This window comes from Oncorhynchus gorbuscha, linkage group LG21 (genome assembly GCF_021184085.1).
Source record: "Oncorhynchus gorbuscha isolate QuinsamMale2020 ecotype Even-year linkage group LG21, OgorEven_v1.0, whole genome shotgun sequence".
Taxonomy (NCBI): domain Eukaryota; kingdom Metazoa; phylum Chordata; class Actinopteri; order Salmoniformes; family Salmonidae; genus Oncorhynchus; species Oncorhynchus gorbuscha.
In genome coordinates, this window is record NC_060193.1 from 37,634,665 (window position 1) to 37,659,464 (window position 24,800).

At 41.6% G+C, this 24,800-nt stretch overlaps 1 protein-coding gene across 1 annotated transcript in view; it reads right to left on the minus strand.

Annotated features, from left to right (window-relative positions):
* LOC124008536 (receptor-type tyrosine-protein phosphatase T-like) overlaps positions 1-24,800 on the minus strand; it is a 553,654-nt gene that overhangs the window by 169,031 nt on the left and 359,823 nt on the right. Inside the window, 3 exon segments of the mRNA XM_046319881.1 lie at positions 8,102-8,253; positions 12,316-12,345; positions 19,932-20,067. Of these exon segments, the coding sequence (XP_046175837.1) occupies positions 8,102-8,253; positions 12,316-12,345; positions 19,932-20,067 (318 nt within the window).

Sequence of the window (24,800 nt, forward strand, 5' to 3'; positions counted from 1 at the left end):
ATTGTCTGCTGCTCGGCATGCCGTTGAGACCCTGGCCGCTCAGGTCTCCGACCTCTCAGGACAGTATCAGAGTCTTCGTCTCGTGTCACCAGCTACTTCCAGTTCTTCCGAGCCTCCGGAACCTAGGGTTAATAACCCACCATGTTATTCTGGGCAGCCCACTGAGTGCCGCTCCTTTCTCACCCAGTGTGATATAGTGTTCTCTCTCCAACCCAACACATACTCAAGAGAGAGAGCTCGGATTGCCTACGTCATATCACTCCTTACTGGTCGGGCTCGGCAGTGGGGCACAGCTATCTGGGAGGCAAGCGCTGAGTGTACTAACAATTATCTGAACTTTAAAGAGGAGATGATAAGGGTTTTTGATCGCTCAGTTTTTGGGAAAGAAGCTTCCTGGTCCCTGTCTTCCCTATGTCAAGGTAATCGATCCATAACGGATTACTCTATAGAGTTTCGCACTCTTGCTGCCTCCAGTAACTGGAACGAGCAGGCGTTGCTCGCTCGTTTTCTGGAGGGACTCCACGCTAAGGTAAAGGATGAGATTCTCTCTCGGGAGGTTCCATCCAGCGTGGATTCTTTGATTGAACTCGCTATTCGCATTGAACGACGGGTAGATCTTCGTCACCGAGCTCATAGAAGAGAGCTCGCGTTAACTGTGTCTCCCCTCTCTCCGACACTACCGTCTTTCCCCACTGACTCAGGTGTTGAGCCCATGCAGCTGGGGGTATTCGCATCTCGACTAAGGAGAGGGAACGGAGAATCACCAACCGCCTCTGTCTCTATTGCGGTTCCGCTGGTCATTTTGTCATTTCATGTCCAGTTAAAGGCCAGAGCTCATCAGTAAGCGGAGGGCGACTGATAAGCGCTACTAGACGGTCCTCTCCGTCAAGTACATGTACTACCTTACCGGTCCATCTACGCTAGACCGGATCGGCAGCTTCCTGCAGTGCATTAATAGACTCTGGGGCAGAGGGCTGTTTTATGGACGAAACCTGGGCGCGGGAACATGACATTCCTCTCAGACAGTTAGGGGAGCCCACGGTCATGTTTGCCTTGGATGGTAGTCCTCTCCCCAGTATATTATATGAAACACTACCTTTAACCCTCACTGTATCTGGTAACCATAGTGAGACCATTTCTTTTTTGATTTTTTGTTCACCTTTTACACCTGTTGTTTTGGGTCATCCCTGGCTAGTGTGTCATAATCCTTCTTTTGATTGGTCTAGTAATTCTATCCTTTCCTGGAACGTTTCTTGTCATGTGACGTGTTTAATGTCTGCTATTTCTCCTGTTTGTTCTGTCCCCTCTTCTCAGGAGGAACCTGGTGATTTGACAGGAGTGCCGGAGGAATATCATGGTCTGCGCACGGTCTTCAGTCGGTCCAGAACCAACTCCCTTCCTCCTCACCGGTCGTATGATTGTTGTTCTGATCTCTTCAAGAAGCGTTTTGCATCCGCTTCTATCCTTGTTGCACCTGACGTCACTAAACAGTTTATTGTTGAGGTTGACGCGTCGGGGGTGGGCGTGGGAGCCATTCTGTCCCAGCGCTCCGATACTGACGATGGGGTCCACCCTTGTGCGTATTTTTCTCATCGCCTGTCACCGTCGGAACGTAACTATGATGTGGCTAACCGCGAACTGCTCGCCATCCGTTTAGCCCTAGGCAAATGGCGACAGTGATTGGAGGGGGCGACCGTTCCTTTTGTCGTTTGGACTGACCAAAAGAACCTTGAGTACATCCGTTATGCCAAACGACTGAATGCGCGTCATGCTCGTTGGGTGTTGTTTTTCGCTCGTTTCGAGTTCGTTATTTCTTATTGCCCGGGTACTAAGAACACCAAGCCTCATGCTTTATCCCGTCTCTTTAGTTCTTCTGTGGCTTCTACCGATCCCGAGGGGATCCTTCCTGTTGGGCGTGTTGTCGGGTTGACTGTCTGGGGAATTGAGAGACAGGTTAAGCAAGCACTCACGCACACTGCGTCGCCGCGCGCTTGTCCTAGTAACCTTCTTTTCGTTCCTGTTTCTACTCGTCTGGCTGTTCTTCAGTGGGCTCACTCTGCCAAGTTAGCTGGCCATCCCGGCGTTCGGGGTACGCTTGCTTCTATTCGCCAGCGGGTTTGGTGGCCTACTCAGGAGCGTGACACGCGCCGTTTCGTGGCTGCGTGTTCAGACTGCGCGCAGAAGAAGTCTGGTAATTTTTTTTCTGCTTCTGCTCCTGGTCTTGCTGGGTCTCAGTCTGTTCCCTGCCATCGCATCTCTCCTGTTCTTGTTCCTGCCCTTGCTGTGTCTCAGTCTGTCCCTAGTTGTTACTCTCCTGGCCTGTTTGGTCCTGTTTGCTCTAAAGCTTTCAGTTTTCTACCCGTGTCTCATTTTTTTTTTTTTTGAGTAGTACCCTAGTTTCCCTTTTTATCGTTTTTCGTTACGGTCCTGAGGAGAGGAGTTGGGTTCTTTCTCGGGACGTGCTGGACCGTTTGTGATCTATGATTTCCTCCGTTGCCGCCAGTGTTCCTCCTCGAGAGCGCCAGGAGGCGCTCGGTGAGTGGGGGGGTACTGTCATGTTTTGTCTTATTTTGTCTTGTCATTTTGCTTTTCCCTCTGTTCGTTTTCCCCCTGCTGGTCTTTTTAGGTTTGTTCCCCTTTTTCTCTCTCCCTTCCTCTCTCTCTTCTCTCTATCGTTCCATTCCTGCTCCCAGCTGTTCCTATTCCCCTAATCAATCATTTAGTCTTCCCACACCTGTTCCCTATCTTTCCCCCTGATTAGAGTCCCTATTTCTCCCCTTGTTTTCCGTTTCTGCCCGGTCGGATCCTTGTCTATTGTTCACCGTGCTGTGTCTGTGTATCGCCCTGTCGTGTCGTGTTTCCCTCAGATGCTGCGTGGTGAGCAGGTGTCTGAGTCTGCTACGTTCAAGTGCCTTCCCGAGGCAACCTGCAGTTCATGATCGAGTCTCCAGTCTGTTCTCGTCATTACGAGTGGAATTATGCTTTATGATTGTAGATTTACTTTACTGGATTAAAGACTCTGTTTTCGCCAAGTTGCTTTTGGGTCCTCATTCACCTGCATAACATTTTATGGATGCTATTGTGACACCTATAGTTTGCCTGTAAAATGCAGAATGAAGGGGTTAAGGGTAAAGATGTTGTCAGTAACTCAGTAGGACAGGTCATTGCACCTGATGAAAGATGCCTAGTAGAGCTTCAGTTTTCTACTGTTTCTTTTGTTTGGATTTCATTTGGATGTTGCTCCCATTTCTTTTGGATTTAATTAGCATGTTCCTACTTATATTTTGTACTCTGGGATTTTACCTTTTGCCAATCAAATCACTTGAAATCTGTTTAACGTAATCTGAATTATAATCCTTTCTTTCACTACCTACCAACCTGGAATCTATGTGACAAACAATGGACAATTAACTTGTGAGTACTAAACACATTTGAACTACATCAGCAACTCTCGCTTTATCTATGGAAACGAGTAAGGAACCAAACCTGTATTTACACATTTATAGAAGTGGCCTTTTTAGTTTAAGGAAGCTTAGCCATTACATGTAGTAACTGCAGGCAATAGCATAGGTGAAAGGGATTCAATATGGTTGGTTGTTGGGGCTCCAGAGTGGCGCAGTGGTCTAAGGCACTGCATGTCAGAATTACAGGCATCAATACAGACACCTTTGTTTTGAATCCACGCTGTATCCCAACAGGCCGTCATTGGGAGGTGCAAAATTGGCCCATACCATCTGTGTTCGGCTGGTGTAGGCCGTCATTGTAAATAATGTGTTCTTAATTGACTTGCCTAGTTAAATAACGGTTATATAAAAATAGTTGGAGAGGTATACCTGAAAACTATATTAGCATTAGTTTTCAAATCATTTGTTCTTGCTTTTAAATTAGTTTTGCGCTCTCTAAAATAACTTGCTTGCCAGTTTGTTTGTTTTGCTTTTGATATAAATTATTTTTGCTTACAATTCTATACATTTTTTAAAACTTAATATTTCATTTTTACAATACATTTCATTTTGAATTCAAATTGACCCCATAAGCCTGCACTCCATATATCCTACGGAAGGGTATTTGCATTATCTCAGCATCTCCCAGAAACAGAAATGCCCCATCCCAAAAACAAAGTACAGTGCCTTCGGGAACGTATTCAGACCCCTGGACTTTTTCCATTTTGTTACGTTACAGCATTATTCTAAAATGTATTAAATAAAACAATTCCATCAGCAATCTACACACAATAGCCCATAATGACAAAGCAAAACAGGTTCAGACCCTTTGCTATGACACTTGAAATTGAGCTCAGGTACATCGTGTTTCCATTGATCATCCTTGAGATTTTTCGACAACTTTGTTGGAGTCCACCTGTGATGAATTCAATTGATTGGAAATTATTTGGAAAAGCACGCACCTGCCTATACAAGGTCCCACAGTTGTCAGAGCAAAAACCAAGCTATGAGGTCGAAGGAATTGTCCATAGAGCTCCGAGGCACAGATCTGGGGCAGGATACCAAAACATTTCTGCAGCATTGAAGGTCCCAAAGAACACAGTGGCCTACATCATTATTAAATGAAAGAAGTTTGGAACTCTTCCCAGAGCTGGCCACCCAACCAAACTGAGCAATCCGATAAGGGCCTTGGTCAGGGAGATGACCAAGAACCCAATGGTAACTCTGACAGAGCTCTAGGGTTCCTCCGTGGAGAAGGGAGAACCTTCCAGAAGGACAACCATCTCTGCATCACTCCACCAATTAGACCTTTATGGTAGTGACCAGACGGAAGCCACACCTCAGTAAAAGGCACATGACAGCCTGCTATTGTAACCGGTGCTGTACTGCACCGCTATAAGTCAGTGTTGTGTGTGGTTGATTGAGACTATAGACGTGGGACTTTGGAGATCAGGTAGTTTTAATTAAGCAGATTTCACTCTCTGCATCCTGCATCTGCATCCAAAAGGAAATAAAAACATTTGTAGAGCACATATGTTCTGTGAATCGTCGCCTCTTTCTCTCATAGTGCATCAAAATGATTTTTGAGTACAAAAATGTGTTCAGCCTCTCCTTATTATACATAACATATTTTACATAGATAAAACCACATACCTTCATCCAAAAGGAAATAAAACATTTGTAGAGCACATGCAGTATGTTCTGAGAATCTTCGCCTCTTTCTACAACAGATGCACAATAGGAGGGACTGGGATCATTCGAGGAGCTAGCCATCGTTCACACATACAATAGCCTGCTAATACCTTAGCTAGCTATTAACCACATGTTGAATTCAGAATGTTGATATCATCCTAAAAAGTACAATTACAAGTGCATCTTAACAATACCATCCACCTATGAGTAACCTTTAAATATACAACATTATTCATGAACAAAACACTGTGTGTATGACTTTGAGCTTCAAATAATCAAACTTTTCTGAAGATGACAGAAAAAGCGTGCCTACCTCTCATAATGCATCAAAATGATTAGAGCACAAGCACGCAGGGCAAAACGTAAGTACACACTCCGCTACTCCCAGGATGTAGGCATGCATAATAACAAATCAACATGACATATTCATATATGAACCTGGTGAAATTCACATAGTACTTTAACAACTGTTACACTGTAAGTTTGCCAAAAGGCACCTAAAGACACTCAGACCATGAGAAACAAGATGTTCTGGTCTGATGAAACCAATATTGAACTCTTTGGCCTCAATGCCAAGCGTCACGTCTGGAGGAAACTTTGCACCATCCCTAAAGTGAAGCATTGTGGTGGTAGCATCATGCAGTGGGAATGTTTTTCAGCGACAACGACTGGGAGACAGGACAATGACTCTAAGCACAGAGCCAAAAGAATGCAGGAGTGACTTTGGGACCATTCTTTGAATGTCCTGGAGTGGCCCAGCCAGAGCCCGGACTTGAACCCGATCCAACATCTCTTGAGAGACCTGGAAATAACTGTGCAGCAACGCTCCCCATCCAACCTGACAGAGCTTGCGAGGATCTGCAGAGAAGAATGGGAGAAACTCCCCAAATACAGGTGTGCCAAGCTTAAAGCGTCATACCCAAGAAGACACAAGGCTGTAATCGCTGCCAAAGGTGCTTCAACAAAGTACTGAGTAAAGGGTCTGAATACATATGTAAATGTGATATTTCACTTTTGATTTTTTTATACATTTGCAAAAAAATGTAAAAACCTGTTATTGCTTTGTCATTATTGGGTATTGTGTGTAGATTTAAAAAAATCTACTTTAATACAATAAGGCTGCCAACAATATGTGGAAAGAATCAAGGGGTTTTAATACTTTCCCAAGGCACTGTATGTTTAGTATATTAGCGCATTTGCTAATATGTATCTACTGGTATAGTGTGGCCGTCTTTGAATGCATCAATGTTATTTTCTCAAACTCTTTAGGGACTATTGTGATGAAACCACATTTGAAGGGAATCTGACTTTTAGTTTTAAAGCATTAGCATTACATAGTTAAAGTTAATTGTTAATAATTTCCTTTTTTTAAAGATGTTAATGTTCACCTTAACTTGGTTCACCATGGCAATGTCTTTGATGACCCTAAAAAGTTAAGTTGATAAGCCATTGTGAAGTGGATTTAAATGGACACGTAATATCTGATCTTCTGGTTTATCACTAAGTCAGCAATCTTAACCAAAGCTTTTCTCACACTAACTTATAGTATGTACCATGGGCCTACATACAGAATTTGGTTTTATTTAGACTTATGGTTCAAGAGAATACATTTTTCAAAAGTTTTCAAAAATGTCCAAGATGGAGGAAAACCTATCCTGACGGACCTTATGGATCCTAGAGGCAAATTTGTTCAGCATGTGGAAAGACGCCTCCATTCAATCTATAGGTCAAATGTGGCGGTGGATATGAGTGTTTAAGTGAAACTGCTTATAACAGTGCCACCTATATCCCAGTCGACGGCCTTTTTTTGATCAAGTTACTCATGGCCTCTTTATGTGTGCCATACTAGAAAAAAGTCTATGCTTGAGTTTTGAAGATGTGAAGGTAAACCCCTAATTATATCAAAAAACTAAAAGAGAAATTGGACGTTCAGGGGATTTGGGAACTGACACAATACATGATGACCAAAATAGTACAAATCAGTTAACGATGGACTTGTTTCCTCACAGAATCATTACAGAAATAACATACATGGCACATTCTCCTTTTATTCTTAAGTTTTAAAAGCTAATAGGGAATTTTCGTAGTTGGGTTAGATGCAGAGGTGAAGTATGGACAGTGTGATGAAGGCAATTACTGTACATATTAGTTTAGACGTTTTTTCTCTCTAGCTGACCTGGACTTTCAAATGAATCTCTTCCCAGAAGCCAATGTGACCTTTTCTCCAGAAAAAGCTTCTGAGAGGGCCCTCGTAATTACTACTGCCACACAGCAGGCTGGACCACACCTACAGCTTGGAGAAAATGGTCAAACCTTATTCGCCTTTCGCTGAAGTGTGTTATTGAAAAGTATTTTCAGTAACTTGATTTGGAGCTAAAAATGGAATCCATTTGGAGAAGAGCAATTGGCATCCACTCATGGTCATTACCGCTGTATCGGGGTGGGTGCCTAAGAACCTTGTAAACAGAGCCATAATACGTTGGTGGATTCAGATTACACTGAATTGAAGTGTTTGCAACCCACCTCTAATGTTGTATTCTGAGATGTGACTCTTAAGTGCACTATGGTTTAATGCTGAAGTATTTGAGGATATGTTGCACTTTACATGAATATGGTCATCCAGTATGGTAAAGACGGTGAGAATGACAAACCAGCTGTTAAACCAACAGCTGCCTGGCTAATTATTATGTGGTGATCAAAGGAGGACACAAAGCAGACTTTAAAGGAGATAACCTTTAAAGAAAACAGAACAGCACACGAAAATGTGAGATTAAGTGCGAATTAAACTCCAGACAAGGGTAACACCATGCATGTAAATTAGGGTAATAGGAGTGGAACAGAGGGAAGAGAGACCAGAGAGAAAACAGGCTAGGACTGACAGGAATTGGTACAGACTGGTATTCTGAAAAACTTCTGAGGAACTTTGGGAATTTTGCAATTTTATTAATAGATCCTGTTTGACTCACTGAAACCATTGAGGTCCTGGCTGCTGGTGGAGAAAGGGTCGTCCTTGTGCAGAGTGCTGACTTTGGTGGTGCTCTTGTCAGCCGTGCCCACCGGCCCCATCTCACGCTGGGTGCTGCTGTTGGCTGTCTCCTTCTGTTTTTTGGCCAGTTTCCTTAAGCCGCCACCCAAAACAAACAGTGTCACTCAGAGACCAGATAATGGTGTAGTTGAACTACAAAGAAATCATACAACAAACTTGTACTACTAAATAAAGGTAAAGGAGTAAAAAGTGAAGAGTGGCCATGTTATGCACTGTTGAGTATCTAGTATTTTGCAGCTAAATAATGTGGGCTATTTGTTGCGTTTAAAGCAAAAATGTGTGTTCTGTTCAATAATCTGCAATGATTTATTCCATGTGGTGAAATCACTATTTACTGGCCTGTGATTGTGGAATAGAACCATTCCTGACCATTGCAGGCCTCATAGTCATAGTGACTGATAGCAGATTTGGCCAATCATTCGTTTGGATGAAAATTATTCGTTTTCTCAGCGTTTTTGGATGTCTCAATGATATTATGAAGAAACTTGTGGGTTTCAAAGTCAGAAGCTTGCCATGTGGAACAAAGCAAATCAGGCACTTAATTGGACTGTTCCTCAAGGAATAAAAAACAACAGTTGCCTACCATTTTACTCGAGCTCAAAGGGCTATATTCTAACAAATACTTCACTGTTAGTCAGTCTGTTTCAAAGATGAGTTTGAGACTACAGTATATAATCATTGTTACCTCTATAACGACCTTCAACAGACTCCATGGTGGTGGGATTGACTAATAACTGCAGTGTAGTTTAATACTCCTCGATTTGCTTCCCAAGTTGGACAGACAAGGCTTGAGTTATTACAAAGGTTTAGCGCTCTATAAGGCCTGTTGATGAGCGTTGCATAAATAAATATCCCATGAAAATGACTTGGAAGGACGCTTTATCTCTTGCAGATAAAGGCATTCAACAGAATTTGTTTGGGAAATTCTGTCATTTATGAGCAGTCTTTAAACAGGACAGGCCTTGTGGAATATGGAAGCATGATAGTCAGGACAGTTTCCATTTGCAAACAAATGTAGTCCTTTGCTTCCTCAGCAGCTGGGGTTAAGGACAGAGGCAAACGCTGCATCAGCAAAACCTCGGAGTCAAGAAGCAATAACAGGATGGTCATATCTGTAGGCACCGTTTTCCCCCCACATACGTTTCCAGGTCTTAATATAGTGGCAATATGGAGCTGTGTCTGAATGTGCAAGAATGTGCGAGCGAGCACGAGCATGAATGTTTGTATGTGAAGTAAGTGTGGGTGTGTGTGAATGGTGGTGGACATGTGATGTGTTTTTACTTTGATGTCACAGAGGGAGCCCTCTGAAATATTCATTCTGTAATAATTTTGCTCTCATCATTTCAGGCAGACCTTCCCTACAACCTACAATGTACTTGTACAGCTGTGGTAGTAGGCTTCAAATTTCAAGTATTGATTGGTGGCTATAGTGGCAACTTTGCTATTCTTACTTTGAAAGTGGGCAGAGGAAGAAAGTGGTGGGACAGAAAGAAGAGTAGGGGAGATTTGGACATGGGGTTCTACTATAAAAGAGAGAGAGTGAATGACAGAGGCGGAAGGAAGAAAGATTTTCTGTAAATAGTCTAAAAGGCTGACAGATAGGGGGGGAGGGAGATGCTAGTTTTATGTAGGGAGTGAAGTAGAGAGGGAATAGAAAGTGTAGTGAGGTAGAGAGAAGGGAGAAAAAGAAAGCTGGCAGTAAAGGCCACATATCAGCTTTAATACAGCCTGCTCTCTAGTGTGCCATACCAATTGTTCCTCTGTGTATCTATCCACTTATAACTTATCTCTGCACTGTCTGTCTGGCCTTCTATTGTCTCCACAAATGACTGCTCCGCCACATTTTATTAGGCTAGTACAATATTTGTATCTAATCTTGAAATATTGTACTAGCCCAATAAAATGTCTGTAGCGGAGCTACAAAGTTAGATCGTCCATTCGAACTCTGACTTCCACTTGACTGCTTATGACAAATCAGGGATGGGGAATTCCAGTCCGCGGGGGCCGGATTGGTGTCACTTTTTGCCCCCATCCCTAGCAAACACAGCTGATTAAACCAATTGCATTCTAAACTGAAGATCATGATTAGTTGATTATTGGAGTCAGGTGTGTTAGCTGGGGCTGAGATGAACCTGTGACACCAATCAGGCCCCCCGAGGACTGGAGTTACCCATCCATGATTTAAACAGTTGTCATAAACAGTCAAGTGGTAGCCAGAGTTTGAATGGATGATCTAACTTTGTGACACCTGTGATAAAGGTCAGGCAATTAAGCTACTCATGTCTATCCCACATGTTAAAGCATGTGGTAGTAGGCTACATGACACTGTTATATCATTGCTCATACACAAATATCCGATCTTATCTGCTTCTGACATCTGCCACATCATGCTAACGATGTGAATCCTGTTGATTCGAAAGCGGGAAAGCGGGTACGTTATTACCTTTGTCTCATCATGCATACAGAGGACACAACGAATGCTCACCAAGAAACATATCAAGCTCGGTTTTGCAAATGTTCACTACACAACCCCTTTGTGAGACAGTGAGTAAGCAGCCAGCCGTGATGGTGAGGTGAGTGTCAGCATGCGCTTTAGCAGGATGGGTATGTTACAGCATGGTCAACATGCAACACACACACACACACACACACACACACACACACACACACACACACACACACACACACACACACACACACACACACACACACACACACACACACACACACACACACACACACACACACACACACACACACACACACACACACACACACACACACACACACACACACACACACACACACACATAGGAGAGGGAGACAGGTCTGAAGGAATGCCTTTCGGGAAGAGTTAGTGTGTGAATTAAGTCCTCAGTTTTCTTGTGTTGTCGCTTATCTCATGGCATTGGAAAGTAAGACTGACTTGGTGATTTAAAACATTTTTGCTGTTTTCAAGCTAAATAATAGATTATTTAATTAAGATTAGAGTAGAGATTGAGGCTAGTGTGGTAGTTTCTGGGAATAACTGTAGGACTCCAAAGATAAGACTCAAATTAGTGAAAGCCTTAATTGCACTGACATTGAAACAATATTAACAGGGGACGAAAAGAAACAAGTGGCCTACAGTGCATCCTCATATAGGTCATGTGAGTAGGGAAATGTTGGTTGAACTACACACCCGGGTAGTGTATCTGTGTTGTGGCCTGTACTAGCCTGTGGGCCTTCTACTCAACCTGCATGGCAGCTGCTCAAGAGTAAGCTCCAGGCAATGACCACTGGGAGTCAACAACAAACTTTCATCTATATTGCAAGAGTTTTGAGGAAAAGGGAAAAATACATACAGCTGCAGAAGCAGAACTGTGGATTCTGAAACACTTTAAATCCTTTACATGCCTGGTCAACATCCCAGAGCCACACTTCTGCACATTCTGTACTAAGCAAACTAAACAATTCATCCAGTGTGAAATTGTAATAGCCATCAATTTAATTGCATAGATTAAGCGTAAAGAAGTAATTTCTTTGAGGTCAAAGATCTCAGGCAGTTTTAAGTCTTCATGATGCCTGTTCTGCTATGTTAGGAACTGAACATTTAGATCTGTCTAATGCAGTGTAGCATTTTCGGTGAAGATAGGAAAGTAGCTTTTGCAGGAACTAGGTCTAAACTTACATAAGGCTTTGCGAAATGGGGACTAGGAGTTACAATAGGCTTACATTAACATTAGACATGGGTACACAGGACAATATTTTACAGGAAAATATTTTATTGGGGCGGGGGGGGGGGCTATGCATGAATATTATTTGTGTAGGTGTTGAGATACTTTGTCCATCATGGCATGTCTGATTGAGAAAATACTTGGTATTGAAGTAATATTTTTTCTTGCAGCATAACTGACCATGAAAAAAGCCTTACAGTTAAATAATCTAAACCTAATTCTCTAGTTGTAGAGTTTGCTGTCTTCAATTGTTTCATAAACCGTAACTGGACAATTGCGTGTCTATAGGGCTTAATTAAAATAGGTTTTCAGTGGTTTAGTAATACAAGAACATGAGAAACAAGAAACAAAATAAGTGAGGATAATAAAAAAAGAGAAACATCACATTGGGAAAGGGTATTTCCTTAATGCTACTTACAGGTAATAAGAGTAGGAATATGCATTTCTTCTGAAGCATGAAGGTAGACCAGTGGGAGAAAATTTAGCACCCAAAAAGGACAAACAGATTGCATTAGTTAGTTCTTTAATACCCACGTCTAGGAGAGCTGATGGAGAAAATGTCAAGAACGGGTTAAAGACATTGATGTGCTGCTGGACTGGGACTGTCTGTCTATAATCCAGTTAAACTAACTCTCCCATTGAGCTCTGCAAGTGCCTACGGACCACCTGTCTATAGTAAAGGCTGGACTGGTGCTCCTATATAGTTGCAACAGTACTCTACTCAAACTCCTGGTGCCATTTTATAAAATAAATATACCCCAAACAATACATATTTAAATAATTCATTAATAATTCACCCAAATTTAAAGAATAAATAGCACATCTGGCTTCCCATCAAATTGAAACTCCTTGAGAGAGATGGAATTGTCCGAATAGACAATGAGAGTCTGGGAGAACAGAGAAATAGGAGAGTGGGGATGGGAGGAGGAGTGAGAGTAAAAGAGGGGGAGGGGGATGTTTTAATGACATACTGTTCTGCCATTCTGTTTCGTGAGATGGAGAGAAAAAGCAACGCTTGACACCTTGACCACTATAGGAACGATGTCAAACCTGAGCGTGGAAATTAGAGTATGCGTGGTGTGTGAGTCTCTTTTGAGAGGTAGAACATTCACAAATGACATGCAGAGAGCGTTGAAGGAATTGGCAAGCAGAGATTTGTGACTGAAAAGCAGATGGTATCTGTTGTTTGTTTTAAGGGTTTGTAGTTCCTAAAACATGTTGATATTGAAAATATCAAAATGAGTAAATGTGTGTGACAAATACCTACAGCATTGAAAGCAACTCTTCACTGGTCTGTTTATGATAAGCAGTGATGTGTTTAGCATAGTCTTTTTTTGGTACAATTGATACCCACTTACTACACTAAAGGGGAATTTCAGGAGTTTACAACTTGATATTAGATGGTTCCTCAATTTGAAATGTAGTCTCTGGGCTAGGAGAAAATGTAATCTATGGATCGGTTTTCTTTTAGACAGGCATACACTTCAGCTAACTTTATCCACAGCTAAACTAGCTAACAATCAATGGAAGTCATAGGGGGAACTGTGACATTTTTTAAATGGCCAAATCACCTTTTAAGTAACATTAAACTAATTATTGAGTTGATTTGGCCATGACATTTTGACAATTGTATGATTGCCCCTATTACTATGAAGAAACAAGGATTAAGACACGTAGATATCCAATATGCCTTAATGGAATCAACATTATAGACCTACAGTATGTGCTGCAGTCAGATATAATATTGGATTCAATTTCTCTTCAAACCTGTCCTCTGTTTGATAGTCCTGGATGCCCTTTCCTGCAGTCAAAGTGCCTGGTGGCCTCATAGGTGGAATGTTATTCATATTTTTCATCCTTTCAGAATGAATAAAAAATCTATTAAAACATCCGACTATCCGGTGTTCCTATGTCAAACGGTAACGTTATATTTCAGTCTTCCGGGATGTATATAAAGTGTAATATTGGGACGCAAACTAAACATTTAATACATTTCAACTCTATATCTGACATGGTACAGGTGTCTTTTTAAAACTCATAACCATGTGTGTGAGGTGTATACTTTTGTTTCAAAGTAGATTTAAGACTACCAAGAAACATGATGTAGCCCACTGCTGTAAATGTGTTCACTGAAATGGTTCACTGATGTTTTCACTATGAGCTCATGTGAGGCGGGATTAAGATCTCGTACAATATGAGAAGTAGTGGTGGAATTAGATTACAGATATCTCCAACATTTTAATCCACTACACGGGACACATGATATGTCTGGTATGCAGATCCTGTATGTCTGGTATGCAGATCCTGTATATCTGGACCAGAGAACATAGGGTTTTTCCTCCTTTTCCCTTAAAACGTGTGAGTGTCTATCTAATCTAAAAACCTGAGCCAAATGGTGTGAAGGCAGACTCAACCATTACAGGCCTAAACCATCCCAGATGCAAATTGATGAACTGTAAGAGGAGACAACACTTATATGTCGAAAGAGTGAGAAGATAACACTTTTAAGTTTGATTCTTCCCAAACTTTTGTTTTAAATTAAAATACAGATAGCAGCTGTCTGAATTGGATGTGATGGTAGTAAAAAGGCAATTTAATGAGAAGGCTTCCTTATAGAGCGAGATAGAGCTGTGTCAATCTTCTACTTTGGGAACAGTCGATACCGCCAGGCACACATGTAGCCACGATCTACCCCTTCTGCTATCTTATTTCAAGGGCCTTTTAAAAGGGCTGCTGACATTGTTCTTATGATATTAATAAAGAGAAGTGAGAGCTAGAGCTGTGGCAGTCAAAGGTAGCAGCAATAAATATCATCGTCGTAAAACTGCACAATGCCTCTCAATGCACCACTGCACGAGAGCTGCATAATTATTTTGGGCTCCAAATACCTGATTATAAATTTGTTATGAAATGCATTCTGCGTATATGTGGAGGAATACAATATCTACAATGACATTGATTTAACCCTTACCCACCTATAGCGAGCGACGGTATACAGTACACTGGGAATACTAAACATTAGGAACACCTTCCTAATATTGAGCTGCACCCCCCCTTTTCCCTCAGAACAGCCATAATCCATTGGGGCATTGACTAAACAACATGTTGACTCCAATGTTTTCCACAGTTGTGTTAAGTTTGCTGGATGTCCTTTGGGTGGTGCACCATTCTTGATACACATGAGAAACTGTTGTGTGAAAAACTCAGCAGCGTTGCAGTTCTTGACACTAACCGCTGTGCCTTGCACCTACTACCATACCCGGTTCAAAGGCACTTAATAATTTTGTCTCGCCCATTCACCCTCTGGCACACATACATAATGTGTCTCAATTGTCTTCCTCCCCTTCACCTATACTGATTGAAGTGGACTTAACAAGTGGCGTCAATAAGGGATCATATCTTTCACCTGGATTCACCTGGTCAGTCTGTCATGGAAAGAGTAGGTGTTCTTAATGTTTTGTATTCTCGGTGTACGTTCACGCAAAAAACTCTGCTTTAAAGGTTACCGTGAACGAATTACTGTATCTGGCAATTGACATATCTGGTAATCCATTATGAATGGTGGTTGCTGTCAAATAGGAGTAACAACTTTAAAGGTTGTACTATCTAAACATGACACTCAAATACCATTGCTGTATAAACACACGCACACAAGCAAACACGCACACACTTACACACACTACGCATCCATATCAATTGTGAACATGTTTCATTATACCACACACACATACGTTATACGTACACATGCAAATGCATTCATGTGAATTAAAGGCATGCACAGACACATTTAGATGGATGAGCAAAATCCAATGACAAAAACATAAACCAGATTAACAATCTTTCACTGAACACAGAATGAATCTCAGTAAAAGACTACACTCTTATATTCGATATGGTGTTGTACCAAATACCTCTCTCTGTACCTCCTGTAGATCTACAGCACGCTGCATGATCTTATTTAATGGCATTCATCTACACTGATACTTTGTATAGATCAGATATTAGATCAACCATTGGGTGACTGCATCAATGATGATTATATCTTGCCATACCTAATGGCTATGATGCATTGGTAGTCTAACATTAGGGATTTCAATTATCTCTGTCAGCTATGTCCACTGTGGTCCATTATCCTCCCCCATCACCCGTTTGTGCAAACACCCCAGCTCTCACATCTGTGTGTGGGAATGTCATTCTCTCTGCATGGCTATCCCAGCACACAGACTGGGGAGCAATGGTCCGGAACACATTACACGCACGTACACACACACACACAAATGCGCTCACACACACACACAAATGCATGCATACACACGCACACGCACACGCACACACACACACACACACACACACACACACACACACACACACACACACACACACACACACACACACACACACACACACACACACACACACACACACACACACACACACACACACACACACACACACACAGATAAGGCTGCCGAGACCCCCTGGAAGACAACAGCTGCTTGGCCTGAAGGCAGACAGTGTGTGTGTCATACATGTTTGTGTATGTGTATGTGTGTGTGTGTCCATGTCCCCACTGACAACCAATAGCTGACACCACAGCCATGTGTGGACCATCATCAGATGTTTACCCTTCTGCCAGTCCATTATTTATAAAAAGGTCCACATGTCACAACTCAGGAAGGGCCTCAACCTTGTATCAGTAGACAAGGGCGAGATTCGCTGCTGCTACAAGAACACTGCATGAATGGGCAATGAGTGGCTAATGGACTGGGACTGGCTGCGACTGAATGGACACTTAACTCACTCAGCCCATGACTGGATGGACTTGCGGGGAGTTCAACATGTTAACAGCCTTTGCTGCACCCGGGCACCAATAAATTACTAATTGTCTTTGGTTACCCGTTTTAATGTCTTCATGCTCTGAAAGGTACATTGTCTGAACTGAAGTGGTATTAAAGATAATTCGAAAGCGGAACAAATGATTAATAGTAAAGTGATGGGATCTGCTAAAGGAAACGTGGCTGCTGAAACTTGTTTTGGAAATGAGTTGGCATGGGGCTATTTTAAGATTTTGTTTATTGAGAGATATTACAGTAAGGAGCATTTTCTTACTGCTGTGATTTGGCAGGTGTTGCAAATGCTGTGTATCATTTACTTTTTTGACACGATTCAATTGATAGCTTTAGATTATTAGAGGATCGTCTCACTGTAACATACAGCTTCTAGTTGAACCACAAAGACACACACCATAGTTATGTGAATAGCATGTGTGTTTGTGTATAGCTTACAGTAATGAACACAACCCAATCAGCAAACAAACGTGCTGTGATGGTGAATGCTTAATGAATCTGAATTGGTGCTCCACTCAAAAGAGGTAGTGGCATTTTTTTGTGGAAAATAATGACTCATTTGACATGGAACTGAGTTTTAAACCCTCCACTTGGTGGGTAAAGTAGCAAAAAGTAGCTGTAAGAGCGGTACATTGTTGCGCCAGGGGGATTTATGTAAATCAAACAATAAAAACCTTATTGAAAGGTGTACTTACAATGCAAGGCATACAATTCACTCTGATAATGAACATTTAATATGATAATGCAATCTCTAAGTTAATCCTATGGCTGGTCAATTTGATCCTTTTATGGAATATCTCATTGCAGATAATGTATCTAATAATCAACTGACAATGCATGAGGCAAGATACAAATAAATCAACGAATACGACTGACATTAAGTGGTATTTTGTACAATCACAGTAACGCAGACAAAATATAGAAATCCCAAATGGTGCAACCGACAGTGACTGTTAGAGTATCCAAAAGTAATGGCCTCGTGAATTTTCGTGCATGTGTCGGAAATGAATTACATATCTGATCACAGATGGGTAAAAAAAACAATGGTGAGGCACGATCTTAAAATGCGTAGCTGAAAATAAACATACAATACCCCACACTCAGAGTTCTCCATGTGTGTATCTCTCTAGCAGGCGCAGGCCAAAAGAGGAAGAGGAAGAAGATAAGAGACATGGGCGTGAGACTAGTGTTAGAAAAAGGGCAAACAACAGTGATGGATGTGAACATGTAGACTACTGGCACAGATTATGTTAAGACATTTTGTCATGCGAACATTCAGTGGGGTCCGAAATGATTGACACCCTTGATAAAGATGAGCAAAAAATGACTGAAATCCTTGATATCCTTAGTCTTCGCTTATGGATTCCCTCTTCAATTCAAACCACAGTCTGGTGACTGAGATGATCGTTGCAAAATGTTTGTTTTGTGGATAATGAACCATTTCTTTGTCGATTTTGATATGTGCTTGGGGTTATTGTCTTGTTGAACGATCCACTTGCAGCCAAGTTTTAGCATCCTGGCAGAGGCAGACAGGTTTTTGACAAAAATGTACTGGGTCAACATGTGCACCTGTCCAAATGGAGATTCGGATTGTGCCCTGGCAGGGGTTGGTCTGGCTCTCAATCACTGATTGCACATGAAGGGTATCTGTATATGTGAGCATACACCATCACACCACTGCAATGTGCTGGTTTGATGGTGTATTTTATGATCCATCATTCTAATAAACCTCTACTTTATAATCCTAAATGCCTGATGTTCCTCAAGAAAAAAAGCTTGGGAGCAAAAAAAAACAGCAATAAACGCCAAGAGAAAAAGCTTTCAGTTTCCATAATTCTCTGAAATACTGTTGAGAAGCACTGTGGAGTTCTCCAGCTCCAATCTTGTTACAGAAACAGTAGTCTTAGTCTGATAACAATTAAAATAGACAGTGACTCCCCCACTACCTTGCTAGTGGTATTCTCAGCTCAGATACAAAATGCTACAATTTTGTGAGTTCACCATGAATTATTTAAGGGTTTTTATCTGGGACTTTTTGAAAAGCACATTTGACAGTGCTGTTAGAGTCCTAAGGGCTGAAACTACAGGGCAGGAAAACATAAAATCACCATTAAGTATTTGCCTGTCCATTCAATTCATTCGTATGTTATTAGTAAAAAAAAAACTAAGTCCATTTGGAAATCTCTAAAACATGTGTAACACAACTTTGGAAGATTAAATGGACAGTGTACTCGCTTCCAACAGGTTTTCTCCACAAATAATTGATAGTGGCTAAAAGCCATGTAAAACACTGCAATTTAAAAAACATTGCCCCCGAACTATCTAGGTTGCAAGAATGAAATATAGATGATCCACCATGCCAGGCGTCTTAGGATATCGAAGCCTAGGCACTTCTTCTCCCTCTCCACAATCTATATCCTCCACGGGTGGCTTGGCTGCCTAGCGGTCTTAACTATTTATGGGAGTATTGGTTTCCAGTTGTCCATTTAGCATAGTTAGCCCAAGGCCCTGTAAAACCCACGATTTTGTCTCCAGATTGGTTGCCAATTCATATATGCCTTGTTTATAAATGTTAACAAATATTAAAATATGATGTATTTATGATTGCATGTATTAATTGTTGATTGTTTATTCATTTTTATTCATGAAATTATAATAATTTATTTTCAAGAACAATGGTGATTGTGACATGCAATTTTGTCTCAACAGCATAGCCTACTCCTATATGACACAAATTAATGGTCATGAAGTACAGTAGTAAGATATTTCAAAGTTTAATTCCTCTCTGTATATGTGGAGTAATTAGGCGACACATTTTGAAATTATAGATTTGTTTTAAACTGTGGGTCCGAGCATAGCAAAATGGCATGGGCAGTATGTGATTAGGGTAGTTCAGGAAAGCAAGAGACAGGAAGGAGACAGAGATGTGATGGAAGTAAGCCAGTGTGCATGTTAACAAGACATAGAAAGCTGCGTGTGTCCGTAGCCCCCCTAAAAACATACCTTCCTCCTTCTGAGTTAGTCCCAATGGTACTTCAGCTCAACAGAGGCCTTAGAAGTATTCTAGTCATATTGCGGATGGGACATTGGGTCACACTATGGTGTGAGGCCACTAGTACTATAGTAGCTGACATATTTCCACTTGCAGCATCGGGGACACAGTAGGAGTTTCTCGACCACTCTTTACCTGCGTTTAAAGGTGAGAACCACTCCTAGTAGGATGATGACGAACATGAGGATGCCTGCGATGACACCAGCCATCTTGACGTTGCTGTCCACCTGCTTTTCGGGCTCCACAGCGTCCGAGTCCTGGGTGGACGCGCCTAGAAACAGGCACAGACACATCACAGAGAGGAGGAGGGAGTTTACCCTGGGGCAACCATCCTCCATACACACACAAACACATACACAAAACGCACTCACCCACACATATGCAATAATACACACACATATGCACGTATACACACATCTGCACACACACATTTGCACACATGTTGTAGACAGTGCACACACACACACACGCGCACACTCTAACCACACACTTACACACATACACACTCACATACACGTATATGTGCACACAAAAACACTTATGCGAGTACACGCTTACACGCTCATACATACAGACGGACAAATAGATGCAAACACATAGAAACAAACATCCATAGTAAAGAGAGAACCTTTCTTTTGTTTAAATACAGGATCACAAAGTCATGCAAAGAAATGGCAGGGTCATTAATACTAATGCAAGGGAGACATTAATTTTGGTGAAAAGTGAAAAGATGATTAGGTATAGTGTTGCTGTTACGGGTATTGGCGGAAATGTTAGCTATATCCTGATCGATAAACTCCAAACGATTACAAGATAAATTAAGATTTAGCAAACTTGTGAAAGGGTGCTTCTCACACAGGACAGATGAATGGTGGAAATCAACGTGCAAATAAACGTCTGGAAATACACAAGTTTCAGTAAGGTCTTTTTCTCTTGCATCAAAGTATTTGTGGTTGAGTTAATACGTATGAGTTGTTATTTTCAACAGGCTTTTCATCTTACAGAGCAGTTGCACCACACTAAAACACAGAGGACATACAGTGCACTAATGTTGAACAACCAATGATTTGAGAAAGACATGCAGGAAAATGGTAGCATGGGTTGTTGAAGTAGCTTGGACATACAGTGAACAACAGTGAGGGAGAGAATGGATAGGTTGAGCGAGTGTATAGTACTGCTAGCTATTCCCAGCTTCTTCCATAGCTTACAAAAGTAACCAGAACTCAAAATGCTTCCTTTGAACAATACAAAGACTACGGGAAGTACACGCTAGTATTGCTGTCTGTTTGGAGACATTGGGTACCACAACATGCTGCTTCTACTGTATGTTCAACGTCTATAGATGTTACTTTTACTCCAGGAAGACTTTTCAGGAGGTGCATTGAGGTCTGATATAAATTCATTTATTCGATTTTTTTTAAACAAACAAACACCATAAATGAATGTTAAGTAGACCTAATTGAATATACAGTACTAGTCAAAAGTTTGGACACACCTACTCATTCAAGGGATTTTCTTTATTTTTACTATTTTCCACATTGTAGAATAATATTGAAGACATCAAAACTATGAAATAACACATGGAAACATGTAGTAACCAAAAAAGTGTTAAACAATTCTAAATATATTTTAGATTCGTCAAAGTAGTCAACCTTTGCCTTGATAACAGCTTTGCACACTCTTGGCATTCTCTCAACGAGCTTACCAACAATGATGAGACGGCCTACAGGGAGGAGGTGAGGGCCCTCGGAGTGTGGTGTCAGGAAAATAACCTCTCACTCAAGAGCAACAAAACAAAGGAGTGGTTGTGGACTTCAGGAAACAGCAGAGGGAGCACACCCCTATTCACATCGACGGGACAGTAGTGGAGAAGGCGGAAAGTTTTAAGTTCCTCGGCTTACACATCACGGACAAACTGAAATGGTCCACCCACACAGACAGCGTGGTGAAGAAGGAGCAGCAGCGCCTCTTCAACCTCAGGAGGCTGAAGAAATTTGGCTTGTCACCAAAAGCACTCACAAACTTTTACAGATGCACAAACGAGAGCAGGTATCACCGCCTGGTATGACAACTGTTCCACACACAACCGAAAGGCTCTCCAGAGGGTAGTGAGGTCTGCACAACGCATCACTGGGGGCAAACTACCTGCCCTCCAGGACACCTACACAACCCGATGTCACAGGAAGGCCATAAAGATCATCAAGGACAACAACCACCCGAGCCACTGCCTGTTCACCCTGCTTCCATCCAGAAGGCGAGGTCAGTATAGGTTCATAAAAGCTGGGACCAAGAGACTGAAAAACAGCTTCTATCTCAAGACCATCAGACTGTTAAACAGCCATCACTAACATTGAGTGGCTGCGGCCAACATACTGACTCAAATCTCTAGCCACTTAAATAATAAAAAATAGGATGTAATAAATGTATCACTAGTCACTTTAAACAATGCCACTTTATATAATGTATACATACCCTACCCTACTATTACTCATCTCATATGTACAGTGGGGAGAACAAGTATTTGATACACTGCCGATTTTGCAAGTTTTTCTACTTACAAAGCATGTAGAGGTCTGTAATTTTTTTTATCATAGGTACACTTCAAATGTGAGAGACGGAATCTAAAACAAAAATCCAGAAAACTGCATTGTATGATTTTTAAGTAATTAATTAGCATTTTATTGCATGTCATAATAATTTGATACATCAGAAAAGCAAACTTAATATTTGGTACAGAAACCTTGGTTTGCAATTACAGAGATCATACGTTTCCTGTAGTTCTTGACCAGGTTTGCACACACTGTAGCATGGATTTTGGCCCACTCCTCCATACAGACCTTCTCCAGATCCTTCAGCTTTCGGGGCTGTCGCTGGGCAATACGGACTTTCAGCTCCCTCCAAAGATGTTATATTGGGTTCAGGTCTGGAGACTGGCTAGGCCACTCCAGGACCTTGAGATGCTTCTTACGGAGCCACTCCTTAGTTGTCCTGGCTGTGTGTTTCGGGTCATTGTCATGCTGGAAGACCCAGCCACGACCCATCTTCAATGCTCTTACTGAGGGAAGGATGTTGGCCAAGATCTCGCGACACTTGGCCCAATACATCCTCCCCTCAATACGGTGCAGTCGTCCTGTCCCCTTTGCAGAAAACCATCCCCAAAGAATGATGTTTCCACCTCCATAGTTCACGGTTGGGATGGTGTTCTTGGGGTTGTGCTCATCCTTCTTCTTCCTCCAAACACGGCGAGTGGAGTTTAGACCAAAAAGCTATATTTTTGTCTCATCAGACCACATGACCTTCTCCCATTCCTCCTCTGGATCATCCAGATGGTCATTGGCAAGCGTCAGATGGGCCTGGACATGCACTTGCTTGAGCGGGGGGACCTTGCGTGCGCTGCAGGAGTTTAATCCATGACGGCGCAGTGTGTTACTAATGGTTTTCTTTTGAGACTGTGGTCCCAGCTCTCTTCAGGTCATTGACCAGGTCCTGCTGTGTAGTTCTGGGCTGATCCCTGACCTTCCTCATGATCATTGATGCCCCACGAGCTGAGATCTTGCATGGAGCCCCAGACCGAGGGTGATTAACCGTCATCTTGAACTTCTTCCATTTTCTAATAATTACGCCAACAGTTGTTGCCTTCTCACCAAGCTGCTTGCCTACTGTCCTGTAGCTCATCCCAGCCTTGTACAGGTCTACAATTTTATCCCTGATGTTCTTACACAGCTCTCTGGTCTTGGCCAGTGTGAAGAGGTTGGAGTCTGTTTGATTGAGTGTGTGGACAGGTGTCTTTTATACAGGTAATTAGTGGAGAACAGCAATGATTCTTAAAGAAAAACTAACAGGTCTGTGAGAGCCGGAATTCTTACTGGTTGGTAGGTGATCAAATATTTCTGTCATGCAAATTAATTATTTAAAAATCATACAACGTGATTTTCTGGATTTTGTTTTAGATTCCGTCTCTCACAGTTGAAGTGTACCTATGATAAAAATTACAGACCTCTACATGGATTGTAAGTAGGAAAACCTGCAATATCGGCAGTGTATCAAATACTTGTTCTCCTCACTGTTTATATATATTTTTTAAGTACATTGTTGGTTAGGGGCTCATAGGTAAGCATTTCACTGTAAGGTCTGTAACCTGTTGTATTTGGCGAAAGGTGACTATTACAATATTATTTGATTTGAAAGGCTTTTGTAAACATGATGAAATGAATTAGCAACCTTGATAAACAAATAAACAATTAAAGCACAGTAGTAGACTCATTCTAATGTGTGGGTGTCATATTTCTTGCCTCTCTTTTACATATCCTTTTTTACAAAATATCCTTTGAACCAACAGATTAAGAATGTAACCCTGGCATGTCTTGGACTTCAATTTACTGAACTATTGATTGAAAAAATGTCCGTTTGACACATAAGTTTTAAACAGTTTGAGGTATATCTTTGCATATTTCTTTATTTCTACACACAGGTATACTGAACATTGTACTATCCAAAGATCAATGACTTACAGTAGCTCACATAAACCCTTAACTTTGCAGGATCTGGTGTTAGTAATTTAGATTGTTCAGGTGTGGAAATGCTGGATTCAAAGGATAAAGCCAACCACGACTGTATTTTGAATGTTTATTAAAGACATTGTGCACACAAAGGGGTAGACAGCAACGTTCTCCACAGAGTCCGTAACACTCACCAAAGACTCAAGGTCTGAGGCCTCATTATATCGCCCAAACTCAGATCAGGCGTCACAAAGGTTGAGCATCCTTTTCTGACCGTTCTCTCAGTGCCAGGCCATAACATTACTCAAAGCTATAAACCATCTGTGTGGACTCTCTAAGCCCTACTGTAGCATTACCTTTCCGGACAAATATATTCACAGCCGGTGAACCTTAACCTCAGCATAGTCACTTAAGTGGCTAAATTGTACATAAGGGGTACACTTACTAACATACATTTTAAATGACTTTGAATGTAAACTACATAGACTTAACCTAAAAATGGGAA